Below are 15,418 nucleotides of genomic sequence, written 5' to 3'. Positions count from 1 at the left end.
GTGGATCTCTCTAGGCTTGTCAGATTACTTAATGGGTTAGTGCATGCGCGCAATGAGTATACGTTCTTTCGCAAACTGTATCTTATTACGTCGAACACTACGCTAGTTTAGGGATAAACTATATATATATATAATTTACACAGTTTTTAATGCCAGACATTCCAAACGGACGGAGCAAGTTCATGATGCATGCATACATGCCCATTTATAAGTCTGGTCGGCATTGACGAGATGGGTTGTATGGAATTGTGCAGAGGGTGAGTGAGTGAGAGACTGAGTCAGCTGTTGCTGGGCTGTCCTTGTGGTGGGATCCGCAACACACAAAAGGAAAATAAGTCTCTTTTAGCCACTTTTTGAGGGCATATGATGAGTGTTTTGTAGTGGGTTTAGGCTTTGGATCTGTCTATAGGATGTGTGGTGGGGGAGAGTCAGGAAGAGAAGGAAAGAAGAGGAGGAGAAGGAGAATGTGGGGATGAGCAGAGATGCAGAGATACACTGAGATGTTGCTGGGTTACTGGGGCTGGGTTAGTGGGGGCACAGTGGGGGCACTTTCTATCTTTTGGCTTTAGAGTTCAGAGTTAATTACTGTCAGTGAAGTGTATGGATGCATAGCACAAGAACCGTTGAGTTTTGAGTTTGAGGACTGATTCCCATCCTTATTAGCTTCCTGCATGCCTTTTTATTCTTCCCTCTTTCTGTCATACTTTCCATACATTTGTTAAATCCATGATGTTCTCTACCTTCAGGGCACACCTAACTTGTGAAATTCGAGTTGCTTGCATTCACAGTAGCCGAATCGTTGAATGATTCGTAGCTTTGTACGGGTTCTGCTTTCTGCAACGAGAATCCTCATGAATTCTTCATCTTTATGTTTTTGTTATCTTTCACAGGCAAGGAAGCACTTTTTCTGCATTTGGGTAGCTCGTGACTAGTGGCCTTTTGCTGTATTACAAGAATAATTCAGAGAAGTTGTCTTTCTGCCTGCATCGTCTAGCTCTCAGAGCTCAATTGTACTTTTGGGGTGCTAGTAGCCTTTCGCCTTGTATTTCTTCTCGTGACTCTCTGAAGTTGAGAGACTTGGTCTGAGAGTTTTGCACTTGTGCACTGCCTATATCATATATTATTCCTTGAGAGCTTCAATAAACTTTAAGGATGCCAAATGCAGCGCTAGAGAAGTCTGGCACTGACCGAGGTGACAATGAATCCGCGGGGCAAGAACAAGACTGTGTAGCAGTTGAAGAGGGGGATACTCAAGTCGGGTTTCCTCATCAGGGATCCTCAAGTGATTTGGGCAGCTATGAAGATGAAGATGATGACAATGGTGTTGTTCCTCTGGTAAGCACCATGCTTAATGAAGATGTTCCCTCTGTTGGGAATGGAAGCAACCAAGATGGCAAAATCAACAAGGATGTTGGTTCTCCTTTCAGAGAACATGATTACATAGGCCTATCAGACGGCGGGGGCTCTTCCTCTACTACCCAAGATGAGAAAACCAAAGGAAAGGAGCTTGATTTTGGGCCCAAAACGAAAGAGACTGAGCTCAGATTGGGTCCCCCCCCTGAGGCACCTGAAGCATCATTCCAGAAGAACATCCATAGCAACCTAGTGAAGAGAGCAGCTGAACACCACCAAGTACCCACTAAGCCTGAACTCAATCCCGCTGCTGCTATACTGCCTGTGGATTCAGACGGTCGAGTGGGCAGACCATATGCACTCAACGACTCTCTTCAGAGATGGAATCGACAATGTTTTGGGGAGCCTCATGTGGGGAAGTATGCTTATCCCAAACAAACTCTGATTTCTAGCAAGGAATCCTCGGAGCCTAAGTTCTTCAATAATGGTCAAGAGGTTCATCCTCACGCCCACCCCCACCCCCATAGCCATTCCCAACCCCAAGACTATAATAACAATGGCATGGCCTTTCTCTTGACACCCAAGAACACGAACACCCCGACAGCTGGTGCTAAACGTGTTTTCTCAGACGCTATAGGGGTGGCTCAGGTGGTCAGAAGCGCCCTCAACATGCCAAATGAAGGCAGCAGAATGGGCCTTCTGATGCCTGCAACCAATGCCAAAAGTGAAGTGGACTCCAAGGTTTCAAGCCAACAACCTCAACATCAGAATCAGCATCATCATCAGCATCAGCCCCCCCTTCCTCTCATGTATCCCTGGGCTAATGCTGTGCAAGTGCCCAACACTTGGCAGGTGAGCCTAGAGCAGCAACAACAGCAGCACAGAGGGAGTTTTGGGGCATTTCCTACTCAGGCAGCAGCCAGAGTTATGGTGGGCAACGTGATGGCAGCAGCGGCAGGGAGTATTACCCTCAACGAGGCTCCACATGGAATCCCATCCGAATCTCGTGCAAAATCTTCGCAGGAGAGCGTCTCAGCTTCAGCCATGAGGCCACCAATGCCACCTCCTGCCCCCTCTGAACGGCAGCAGAAGAATCCCACTGGCAACGAAGCTCTAACTCCTCCATCTAACGGCAACGGCAACTCTGCTGCATCAAGGTATTTTTTCCTTTTTATCTCGGGTTCTCCTCTGTGGGCCTTGTAGCCTCAGCTCTTAAGGCATAGATCTGCATGTCTGCCTCTAAATTTAAATCCCCAATTTGGTAGTGAACAGTGATCTTTAAAGATTAGTCTGAATTCTATGTTTTTTCTATATAGTTAATGGTTATCCTTAATCCGAATTCATGATTCTTTTGGTTAGTTAGCAGTTTACTCTATCTGGTTTTGAATTCATAGTTTCTATCACAAATGAAAACAATTGGAACTTGTCTTTGTGTGTTTCCTTTCTGTGGTTTTGCAGAGTTGCCCCAGTCGTAGGATGGCCTCCCATTCGGTCATTCAGGAAGAATTTGGCACCTCAGCCCAAGCCTGATATTGAAGACCCAACTGATGCTTCTGGTAACTCTTATGCTTCTACCGATCCTGGACAGACCTTCGGAGATTCCATGTTTGTGAAGGTGAACATGGATGGTGTGCCCATTGGGAGAAAGATCGATCTCAAAGCCTATGATAGCTACGATAAATTGTCCCAAGCTCTTGAAGAAATGTTCAAACGTTTCATCAATGGTAAATCTCGTTTTCCTCCATTGGTGATTTTGATATTGTGCTGGCCAAGCTCAGGGTTCAGATATAACTCCTTGCTTATTGGGCAATCATGTTTCTGACAGTGGGCTGGAGGGTTCTATTAACATGCCTCTAGAGCATAGAAAAGAAACATGTAATTAAATATGTTTTGTGTGTAGCTGTCTACAGTACTTATGCAAATATTACATACCCCAGATAAAGGACCTGGTTTCAAGAATTTACATTCCATAAATGAGCATTTTCTTCTTTTGTTGAGAGTATAATTTTAGGACAACCTGAAAAAAGTGAGATCAACTTACTGTCAAGCTTTCCTCTTCAAAATTTACATTGATCATAGATGTGAAACTTGATGGATGATTCCATTGGATGAGAAATTGGGGCAAATAGGGAGTCTTTTGACGGATAGTTTCCTCCATCACACAAAATTGGGGAATGAATTTGTACTATCTGATTGACTGGTTAATATTCTTTGGCCAACATGTAAGGAAAACAAAAGTGGGTTCGATTGTACTTCTCTCATGACGGTTGCTATTTATATTTATCATCAGCTACTTAACTATCTTTGATTTTCTACTAGCATCTCCTGGTTTCATGTAGCCTGTCTAATCCTTTAATCTTGGTTCCATGGAAATATAACGTTAGAATTGATGTTATTTTCCATTTCCTGCTGTATTTTTCTTGGTTTGTGACTCATGGTTAACTAAGTACAACAATTACGACCAGATATGATATTATCAAACTCTAAGAAAATACAAATTGACTTGAGCAGTCTCATGATGAGTTTGTGTTTCTCGCCCACTGTTTATCCCTCTTGCCTCTTTTACTAATTCTTTTGTTTTCATGTAGGCAACCACAGGCTTTCTGAAACTTGTCCCATTGAAATCAGTCTCTCCAGTTTACACCACTTTGACTGGTTCTAGGAATTGAGCTCTCATGAAAATCCTCCTTTCCAGAAACCCTCGTTTTTACTCACAGTATTATCTGATGGTCTCTGGAACTTGACTTAATGAAAATATAGAAAGCTTGCATTATTATATGTTTAAGATGTTTGGCTATAATTCTAGACTCACTAACTGGACTTCTTGAGCCTTAAACTGATTCGCTTTCCTGGTCTGCATTCCAGTGCAGGGCAGTGGGCAGAGACAACCTACCAATCCATCGTCTAAAAATGATCAGCCTACTCTATTAAGTGGAACCGATTATGTTCTCACTTATGAAGATAATGAAGGGGATCGTATGCTGGTTGGAGACGTACCTTGGGAGTGAGTATAATTAGATATGGAATTGTCTTGAAATACCAGTTCATATAACCAGCTGTTCTGATATCTAATCTTGGTGTTTTTGCAGCATGTTTGTGAGTACAGTGAAGAGGCTGCGTATCATGAAGAGCTCAGAAGCACGGGGATTAGGTACTAACCTTTTCTGCCTTGTCTCAGTTAGAAGGCTTCTTTTGCCTATAGTTTGGGTTCATAGAGCTTCTTTCACTCAAAGATTGTCAAACTGTGGTATATACATTTTTATTTAACTGCGATGGTGTTTTGATACCTGCATATATCTTGATGCCAACCATTTTTCTGGTGTATTGAACAGCACCGAGGCATCCTCTTAAGCCACAGGGTCAAGTGACCCAGTGACTAAATGATTGAAAGCTCCAGTAAAGGGATCCCAAATGGAGGAGATCCCATTAGCAGCAGTGAAGGTTGGGGTGGTTTAAAGTGTGCGGGAAGGTAGGCATGTTTTCATCAGGAATTGAAGAATTTTTTCTTGATGGTGGGGTGTAAAATACGATTTGAATATAATGTCAGTAAGAGTATCCAGAGAGGTATTCTCTTGCATGCATCATGACTTAATGGTTGTGTTGTATTATTTCGGCAGTTTTCTTCAAAGGCATACAAGAAATGCCTGTCTTCTCTCTTGGGATGTGCTGGAGGCATTGCCTTGTGACTCCAAGCACATTCCGGATATTGCGTGGCTTCTTTCTCTGAAACATGAACATAGACTAGGTTTTTTGCTTCCTTTTTCTCTTTTGTTAACTGACATGGGGAATGTTTCCCATCTCTGTACTTTGAGGAACTGACCTCATGTTGTTTGTATATTTATTTGTATGAACTATTAAAATATGGTTTGAAGTGCTTTCCAATTGCAAAGGTGATTTCACAATGTTTCTTTGTGAGAACAGCTCCAATGTGGGTTTTCTTTGTATGTGCTTTGGATGGGTCACGTGTGCTGATTGTGGCATTGCCATTGACATGTAGAGCTTCAGGATTGTGCTTGGAAGGGTTTGTCCAGCACATATTTCAGGTTGGATAGCTGGGGTCTCGGAGAATTAAAATGATTTGACTATTTTCTCTGCTTGGAAAATTCAAGTTGCCAACAGTTGTGTATAGCAAGTGCAGTCTTGTAAATCTGGTAGTAATGAGGTGCTGCTTGGCAGCTATGGACTTTCTGTACCTGTGGGTTACTTTTTCATTTATTTAACATTAGTTTTAGATCATGAATCTCCTTACTGTAGTGATCTGGGTCTAGTATACCTTTCTTTTTAGCAATTTACAAATCTTTTGTGAAAGCCTCTTTCTGTTTCTTTGAAAGGATAAGTGTTGCTGAATATGGTTGACTAGAAGTCTATTGGTATTTGCTAAACAATGAGAAATTATGATTGTGAATTGGAATAGCAGTGCCTATCTAATTGTGTACCAATGAGAAATTATGATTGTGAATTGGAATAGCTGTGCCTATCTAATTGTGGATGCTGAGCCTGACCCATGGTCCTCTGTCTCTCTCTAATCATGCTGTAAAAGATATTGTGGAGTATTTAACTATTGCCTTTATGTTTGCATGCATTATAATGCATCTATTAGCAGGTTTAATTTAAAGACATAATGTAGTGATTGTAACTAGCAGGTTTAATTTAAAGACATAATGTAGTGATTGTAACTACTGATCATAAATAACTAAATTATTTATATAACTATACAAAACATTTAAATAATGTCGGTTTATAAAAATATACTCGGTAAGAAATTGGATCCCTCTAGGCTCATGTTAGATCCTTATTTAAATGGATCTATGCTGGTTTTAAATAAAGTAGTCTAATAAACGTTTGTCTTTTTTGCTGGATTTAGTCGATATAATTTTTGGTAAAATTGTGAATTTTAGTTGTTTTAAATGTGTTTTTTAAGGCAGAAATAGATTGATTCAGCTCACTGAAAAATTCGTGGGGCAGATTATACAGTTGGAACTTATGATTCCAAGAAATCCTTATCAAATTTTGAACAAAATTGACTAGAAAAAATGCCTAGAAAAAAACAAAATGTCTAACAATTAGAAGCTATCATTTTTTAACAGGTAAATCAATGAGAACTGATATATTTTTAAGAAACTGTAATTAACAAAAATAATGTAATATGCACAGCCTATTGTCTCAAATTTGTAATGATTTGATCATTGAATTGGCCTTTGGGAATGATATTATTTTACAGCAACATAATGCCTATTGGTACAAAACTGTAGTGTGCTAATCATTGAACTGGCCATTGGGAATGGCAGGTTATAGAATGCATTGTAAATAGTATTTCTATTATACTAGCATAGATCCAGCTTAAGTACGGATCTAACACAAGCAGAGAGATCAAATTTCTTAAGTGCAAATTTCTTTAGAGGGCAAAATACATGTTATTTTTCATTGTTTAAATTGTATTTTTGTATTCACACTCTTTTTTTATAGCATATTCATTCTTTTAATTATAGCCCACATTATTTTTCTATTTAATACATAGTTTTTAATTTTAATTTTTATTTTAAAAGGCTACTGAGGGACTTATACATCCCCTTATATTAAGCTGTAGAATAAACCTACATCCCCTTATATTAAGCTGTAGAATAAACCTATAGGCTCAAAAAATTTAGTTTATTTAAAATAAATATTATTTTTTTACTTCAAATTTTCTTTTTATAAAATTAGTTTAATAACTTTTTTATAAGGTTAGTGTAATAACTTTTAATTCTTACTAGTTTGATCTTTATTCCAATTTCTAAATAAATTCTTTTGAATATCCAAAATTTTCTAAATAAATTATTTTGTTGTTTTGTTTTGTATACCTTTAGGGATGATGCCAAAACTCATATATATGATGATGTTGTGGTGAAACTGAGGTACAATTCCCATCGTTTTATCAAAATTAAACCAATAATACATAGTTTCTATTTAGTATATAGTTTTTAATTTTAATTTTTGGACACAGAAATTTATACATCCTCTCATTAAATTGTAGAATAAACTTCTGGGCTCAAAAAATTTAAGCTGTAAAATAAACTTCTAGACTCAAAAAATTGAAGCTATTTAAAATAAATATTATGTTTTTTACTCAAATTTTCTTTTTATAAAATTAGTATAACGTTTTAATTCTTATTAGTTGATATTTATTCTAATTTCTAAATCAATGGTTTTGAACATCCCAAATTTTCTAATTAAATTGTTTTGGTGGTTTTGTTTTGAATACTTTAAGGACGATGCCAAAACTCATATATGATGTTGTAGTGAAACTGAGATACTATGCACCTGGCTTTATCAAAATTAAACCAATTTTGAAAAATATAACAATATATAAATGTGATGGCTTGATATATATGAGGCCGACAAATATTGAATATTTGATGTCTCGTTTTTTATTTTCAAGCCCAGATATTGAATATTTGATGTCTCGATTTTTATTTTCAAGCCCAAATATTGAATATTTGATTTCTCGTTTTTTATTTTGAGATCCAAATATTGACGGCATGAATGTCAAAGATCGGATGGCGTGATGGCCGAAATTTTTACGTTAGCTTTTGATATTTTAAGTTCATAGAAATGGAATGAGACACGACACGGCACTCATTATTTTAAGTTCATAGAAATGGAATGATCTCTATTGTCCAAATTGTTTTCGTAATGCTAAGGGTCAGGTAAATACAATTTCTTTGAGCCGTAAATTAAAGAAAATGTATTTTTGGTTGAGGAGATTTTTCATGATATTTTAATTATTGTTATTAGGTTTTTTTTAAACAAAAGATTTGGTAAATTAAAACGAGGAAAATATAAATATGATCACTATTTGAAGTATTAATTATTTTAAATTTATATATTAATATATGAATTATTTTAGCTATTTCAAATGGAGAGGGAAATGAAAATATAAGAATAAATTAAAACGAAGAATAAAAAAATATAAATAAAATATAAATATGATCATTATTTAAAATACTAATTATTTTAAATTTACATATTATATATAAATTATTTGGCTATTTCAAATGAATAGTGAAATGAAACTACAAGGATAATGGTATATTAAAACATATGAAAATGTAAAAGATTTGATAACTTCATATATATAAATATGTTAGTTTATGACCATTGGTTTTATTTTCTAAGAGATTCTTTTGGATTCTTTATGATACTTCACATTCTCTTGAGATTTTTCATCTTTATCTCAAGTAAATAATACAAATTTACATGATTAATAAGTATTATGTTTACAACATTCTTTTGTTAATTCGAAGGGTTGGTGTGTGAGTCCAAGAAGATAGCTGGAATTTAGAAGTGGCTAGTAGCCAATGACCAAATGTGCTCTCTAAATCTGGTGGTTTAAGGAAGAGTTCAAACCAAATAGGTAGCATAAGCTAAAGTCTTATACTAAATGGTGGTTTAAGGTTGACCACAAACTTTGGAACTTGGCTCAAAGCAAATCTCAGGAAAAATTCGAATCTAGCCAGAAGTTGATGTCTTCTGTGAAATAGAAGTGATTTTTGATGATGGTTTAAAGATAACCAAGTAGAAGCTATAAGTCTTACATTGAGTGGTGGTGTAAGGAGGACCACAAACCAAATGGATCATGATTTTGGCAACAACTTTGACTTTGGCTATAGGTTGTGGCTCAGGCTTGCTTAACAAGAATTTGAAATTTGAAGCTTATTGTCATTTCTCGCCTTGTCAAATACAAGGTGAGAAAATGAATATCTCTCCACTGCAAGATGTGTTAATACTGAATATTGAATTCTATGGTATGACTGATATATCTTCTTGGTTATTGAAGACAATTGCAAAGAAGTAATCCATCCAAGGTGAGTCTTTGCTGTTGTAGGGTTGTTATCACTGACACATCTATCTAAATGATGATTATGCTTTCCACAATGCTCACAGAGATGAAGTTCAAAACACTAACCTTTCATGTGGTCAAATTGATGACAATGTTGGCACATGAGAATTTGATGTGGAAGTGGAATAGGTGAAGATGAATTTTCTTGAAGAAACCCAAAACTTGTAAACTTGATTGGTTTGGAGTATTCTAGAATGTAAAAGGTCACTTCCTTTTTGTATCCAAGACCAGTTCTATCCTTGCTGTTGATAACTTCTTCCCAAGGTCTGATGATGGGCTTGGTAAGTGCAAACATAATTTCATATTCATTTGAATTTGCTTCCAAAATAGCATCATTGATATGATCATACGCTAGCTATTGGTAGGACTCTTAAACTCAAAACGAGAATTGCTTTGAACAAGGTCTAGTTTGGAATGATCATTGTTTTGGTGTAATTCATCTTGTTAAAAATTTGATTTTCTTTGCCATTTGCATCATGTAAACAAGGCTGAACATTTATGAGAATGACTTCACTGATTTTCACCATCTCGTCGATAGTAAAGAGTATTAGATTATTTTGTAACTCTAATAACTCCTCAATTCTAACCATTTATTCAAAAACTCAGGCTCAACAATTGAAGGGTGTCAGCTCCAATAAAAGATGAACCTATTAAAAATGTAATTCAACTAATTTTCAAGAATGTTCAAGTGAACTTACATAAAGACTATTTGTAAGTTATAATTATTTTGCAATGGAATTGATCTTCATGATTGAATGTCTAGTCAAGGCTTTAAGTTGTGTTAGTTAAGAAATATACAAGTGTAGGATGCCCAAATGATAGAGATAGGTTGTTTCTATCCCTGAGGTGTTGAGTTTCAAAATGTGATCCGCAAGTAACATAATATAAATGGGCCCTAATGGATCTTCCTTTGTTTCTTAGATTTGATATGAACAAACAACTCACAAATGTCGAAGGGGGTGTGACTCAAAAGTGTCATTTGAAGAAGTTGTTTTCATTACTTTGACCACTAAGACGTGGAATCAAGAAGAATGAGCTATTGATACATTAAGGGAAAATATGTTATCATATAGTTCCTCCCATAAATATTGTTGCTCATGATCATTATCCCATACAAGTGATTTCTTTCCATAAGTCAAGTCATTGAAACATAGACACCTATAATCATTGAAATTGACAAAGTGTGATAGAAATAATAACATATTAAATAGAAGCAAATCATTGATCCAACATGTAACCCATAGCATGAATATAGCAAAGCTTGCTCCAACAATGTAAAATAGATGCCACATATAGGTCTCCCTTCATCATTTAAGTAGAAGAATTGTATAATCTCTTTTTCTCTAACTCTGATGACCAATCACAATAACAATGGTGATATTCAAATGGAGCTTTTGCCAATACACAAGGAGTACTCAACCAGTGTCATTGAGACAACACTACTTTCCTGGGCCCAATGGGAATGAGAATTTCAGAGTGCCAATAGTTAGTGTGTCTCCCACAATGGTTGTGAATAGGGTTGCATCCCTATTGTTGTAGTGCTAAGTCCTCTCTCAAATTATAACCCCAAGCATTGGGAATATGATCTCGTTTCAATAATATAACTGACTGTTCCTTGGGACTGTAGCAATGCATGTATCAGAGATGGAGTACGACAAATTGAATGGTAGGAGAACTTGCAAGTTAGTTGAGCATCATGGAATGGCACCATAATATACCATGAATTGAGCTTGGCCCTCAAATCCCTATAACCTTGGTGGATGGTAGAGATATGTTACATAATAACCGCTTCAATGTAATGATTGTGGGAACCATTATTGATGACAGTAAGATTTATGATTTACCTTTAGTGAAGGTAACCACACTTAAATTTACATAGACCATATTAAACTAAAACCATATGAATAGGTTAGAGGGCCAAGTCAATGAAGAAAATTGAGCATAGAAGAAAGAGAGCTATGAACGTTGAAGCTATAGGATGGTCTTATCTCAGGGCACCGCTTCTCCCACCTTGGCAAAATTTTCCCCTTGATTATTGAGAGATTCCTATTGATATTCCCTAGTTTTAAAGGAGGTATGGCCATTGATCGTTTTCAATGAGGAATTGCCAAAATAGAGAGTGAGCCTATGACAATCAAGGGTTAAAAGGAGCTCAAAACCCTAGCCTAGGTAGCACATATATGAGTCAATGCAAACTTGTCAAGGAGAACTCACAATAACACATCTATTATGGAGAGAAGACGTTGGTTTTGTTTGAGCAGATGGAGAAATGGCCAAAGAGAATGATTGTGGAACTACAGAGAGGGCATGAACCAAAGAAGAGGTAGAGCATAGGTCTACTCGCTATAGGAGCTGACTGGCTAGAATGATAGCTCTGTTAGGTAAAGGGGTTAGGGGATTATTTTAAAGAGTAGAGAGGCTAGGAGTTACATTGGGACAGAATAATTCCTATGTATAGAAAGGATGTAAACACACCCCCCCCCGATAAACCAAGAACCCAACCAAAGTTAGAAGGAGGTGGTTACTCTGTTGATCCAACTCCCAAGGTACAACTATGGGAATGAGATCTAATTTTTTTTGACTTTTTTCAACTTTTCTAGAAATCCAAATGGACAACATCATTGCATTCATCTTGTTGAGACGATTCCAACAATATAAATTTCACCTCAATCCGACTTACGAAGCAAAAGTTACAACCCTTTAAAGATGGACAATTTTAAACCCAGCCACATCACCTGACCTCCATGTGGCAACCCCATAGTGGTCCACGTGGCAACTGTCGTACAACCACCATGTATAGGTCCACGTGGCAGACACAAAATCCAAGGAGGGTCGGGGTTGACCCTCTTACTGGTGATGCATTTTAATTGTCAAAATTTGGGCCCGACCCCCGATCTTCGTCCGAAGTCAGGGTTGACCTAACTCTGATTGGAATTTTAATATATTAGGCCAGGATAGCTTGAACCCCAACCACCCTCTACCTCTAACCACCCTTGACCTTCGATCCGCGGGTTACAGAATGCCAAGTTGGCTCACCATAGGTTGAGGTAAGGCCACCGGAGGTTTGGCCCATTTGGTCGACCTCCCAACCTCCAACCTGTCCAGCCTACCAAACAAAAATTTGAATTTTTAACGTCAACTTTTCATGTTCTGAAAGATTTAATAGAGCTATCATTTTTCTAACTTTTCAAGCTTTCTAGGCCCTGCTTCCAGCACCTAATAGAAAACAAGTTCATAAGAAATTTATCACTAACCTTGAGAAACAATCAATCATAATCATAATGAAAAATCAATAGCACTTTCAAGTGCATTTTCTTCCAAACTTACCAAGAGATGTCACAACTCATTAACATAGCAAAAAGAATATTTTCTTAGCTCAACAACCCTAACAAATGTGCAAATAAGTGAACAAGGCTCAGCTTCTCATGCATGTCAAATCAAGAATGAGACCACAAGGGATGGAAACAAGGTCTCCTTCCCTTCAATCAAGAATGAACCAATTAGCATGCAACAAGTCTACAAGAACTTATACAATAATTTAAACATGCAATCAACACAAGATTACCAGTCATTCCACGCTGTCCATTAACACTGCTGAGCCCTCACTTCGACTAGTTCAACTCAACACTATCATAATGAAATGACACCTGCATCCAAGACGTTAGTGTAAGAACATGCATCTCATGCAATCATACTTTCACATCCTCATGTAGCTTGTAATCAACAATTCACACACAGTAAACATGCACAACAATGGTAAGAGCATGTAATAAACAAAATCATATCATGGCAATAGGAAAAGATTTCCATGTTGGTTATTCCATGAACATATCCATTACAACCACATGATGTTCCAGTGCCTTTAAATAGTGAGAATGACACATTGCTCAATCATATAGACAATGAAATCATAAACCATGCCATCAATAAACATAATTTCAGACCAACAATCAAAATATATATATATATATACTCCTTGTTTCATGGGAACATGAGAAATACTTATCTCAAAAACTAATGGGCAAAAATATCTGGGACAATGGCTCTCCATCTAACCATAGACAATTGCAACCAAGTCTCACTTGCAACTATCACCCCTGAGCCAAATTCCAAAGGCTGAGAGATCATTTTCTTCAGGGATTAAACACATCCATTAGTTGAACTAGAGACTCTAGAGATTCTTCCACCTCCACCCACAAATTGAGTTGAAATCATAGAGTGTACCTGGAGTCTAGAGACCATCTATCTCCACCTGTAAGAAATGAACACTGTGGTTCCACCCAATTAAGGGATTCTAGAACCCACACTTAAATCAAGCTACAGTAAGGAAACATCTCGAAATCCTCCAGGAATAATTTCTCCACCCTAACCCTCAAGGATTTTCTGAGGGGACTCGAGAGGCAATCAATTCCTCACCTGGTGATTTCTTTCTGCTCCCTTGCCAACTAAAAATAATATTCCTTTATGCTATCTAACCTTCTTCCTAGCATTCAATTGATCTCTCCCTCTGTTTCTTCCTACTCTCTCTTCTCCCCCATACCCCTCTCTTCTTTTCCTCTGCCTTTTCTCTTCCTCTTGTTGCTCAAATCCCCCCCCTCCCCCCCCCCCAACCCAACAATTCAACTTCCTCTTATTCTGCTGCACCGTCCTTTTGACTATTTGAATTCCTTGTTGAGCTGCCTCTTTTTCTAACAGTTCAATTTGTTGTTTCTCTTGCCTTCTCTTAATAGTAACTCTTGCCAGCTTGATCTTGTCAACCAATGTAAAATGTTCCACCTATCCAGCTGTTCCCCAAGTTGTTTAAATGCAATTTTTGTTTATTGTAGTGAGTGGTCAACACATCTTGCTAGCTGAAAACCTACCAATTATTCATTTTAAATCTTCCTATGCCTTAACATTATACCCAAAAAGCAATCACCCTAGCTCTCCGGAATCCGCATCCCATTATTCAACCCATTTTTTATCAAAATATTTACATTTCATATATAAATGTAGCTTAGTGGGGTTGTCACAAAGGAAGGTAAAAAACTTGTGGTGACTTTGATAACACTATTAGAACACACATAAAATTAACGAAGAGATACTAAAGCATGCTATACATTATTCATTCATATGATACATGTAAATACATTAGTTTATTAACCTTTGTTTCATCTTCTAAGAGATATTTTGGACTCCTAATGACTCTTCACATTCTCTTGAGAATTTTCATCTTACTCTAAAGTGAAGAATACAAATCTACATGATCCCTAAGATCATATTTCCAACATGATCATTCAAAGTATTAATTTGTTTTTCAAATTATTTTAATTATCACACACACACACACACCCCTAAATTGTTACAATCAGACGTGCTCGAGGCTTGCCATAACAGAAAGTAGATCTAGATTGGTTTAGACAATCCATATAAATTTTCTATGTCTATATAGGTTAAGAGCCTTAACCATGGAAAAAAAGAATTGAGAAAATATAAAAGCAGACATGTGAAACTTGAAAATATGCTAATGAAAAACATGACTAGCAAGGAGGTGATTGTGATGGACCTGACTAATTGAAAATTGATTCCTCCTTGGATTTTCCCTTCATCTCATGCCCATGTTCTTCATCCACAATGACTGGGTTGGAGCTGGTTCCAAGAGAGACTAGGTTTAATATCCCTTTTGCTAATACCCAAGTTTTGTAACAAAATTAAAGGATGCTAATGCTAGAGAGCCAACATGGATATCTGCGAACATTCTTTGATATAATTATTTTTCTAATTTAATTATAAGTTTCTAAAGCGGAATATGAGGACAAGATTATACAAATCCCAATGTTTTGGAAGGATAGCTTCCCATTGACGATGCTAGACCCGCCAACATGTCAATGGGATCTCCGCGGTAAGAAGTCCCAATTAGACGTTAGACCGTTTGGTGTAGGACTCCCAATAGTGGGTAGTAAGGTAATGCCTTGACTGCGATGTCGCACATAGGTAAGTAAGATAACTTTGTCAGTAGCAAGGGTGTGACTGATACAGTGAGTTAAGGAAGGTGTATGAGAGGTTCCGACACTTTGAAGGGGGAAGGAGGTGAAGGCAAGTTCCAGTTTGAAAGGGATCAGCCCCAACTCTGCTAGAAACACACAACACAAAGGACATGCACAACTTCCGGTGGAGCAGCCCACTCGGATGCGGCAGTCACATCAT

At 37.2% G+C, this 15,418-nt stretch overlaps 1 protein-coding gene across 1 annotated transcript; it reads left to right on the top strand.

Moving 5' to 3' along the window:
* The first annotated feature begins 241 nt into the window (after nucleotides 1–241).
* Nucleotides 242–5,242, top strand: LOC149181158 (uncharacterized). Its single transcript, XM_089416470.1, has 5 exons — nucleotides 242–2,510; nucleotides 2,812–3,077; nucleotides 4,219–4,357; nucleotides 4,443–4,504; nucleotides 4,686–5,242. The coding sequence occupies exons 1-5, from the start codon at nucleotides 1,153–1,155 to the stop codon at nucleotides 4,727–4,729; spliced, it is 1,869 nt and encodes a 622-aa protein (XP_089272596.1). The 5' UTR covers nucleotides 242–1,152; the 3' UTR covers nucleotides 4,730–5,242.
* The last annotated feature ends 10,176 nt before the right edge of the window (nucleotides 5,243–15,418 follow it).

This window comes from Pinus tabuliformis, chromosome 3_2, assembly GCF_031772625.1.
Source record: "Pinus tabuliformis cultivar Carrire ecotype Pingquan chromosome 3_2, CPIR1, whole genome shotgun sequence".
NCBI classification, from domain to species: domain Eukaryota; kingdom Viridiplantae; phylum Streptophyta; class Pinopsida; order Pinales; family Pinaceae; genus Pinus; species Pinus tabuliformis.
Note: the sequence above shows the minus strand (reverse complement) of the source record. Positions and strands in the feature narration are given on the sequence as shown.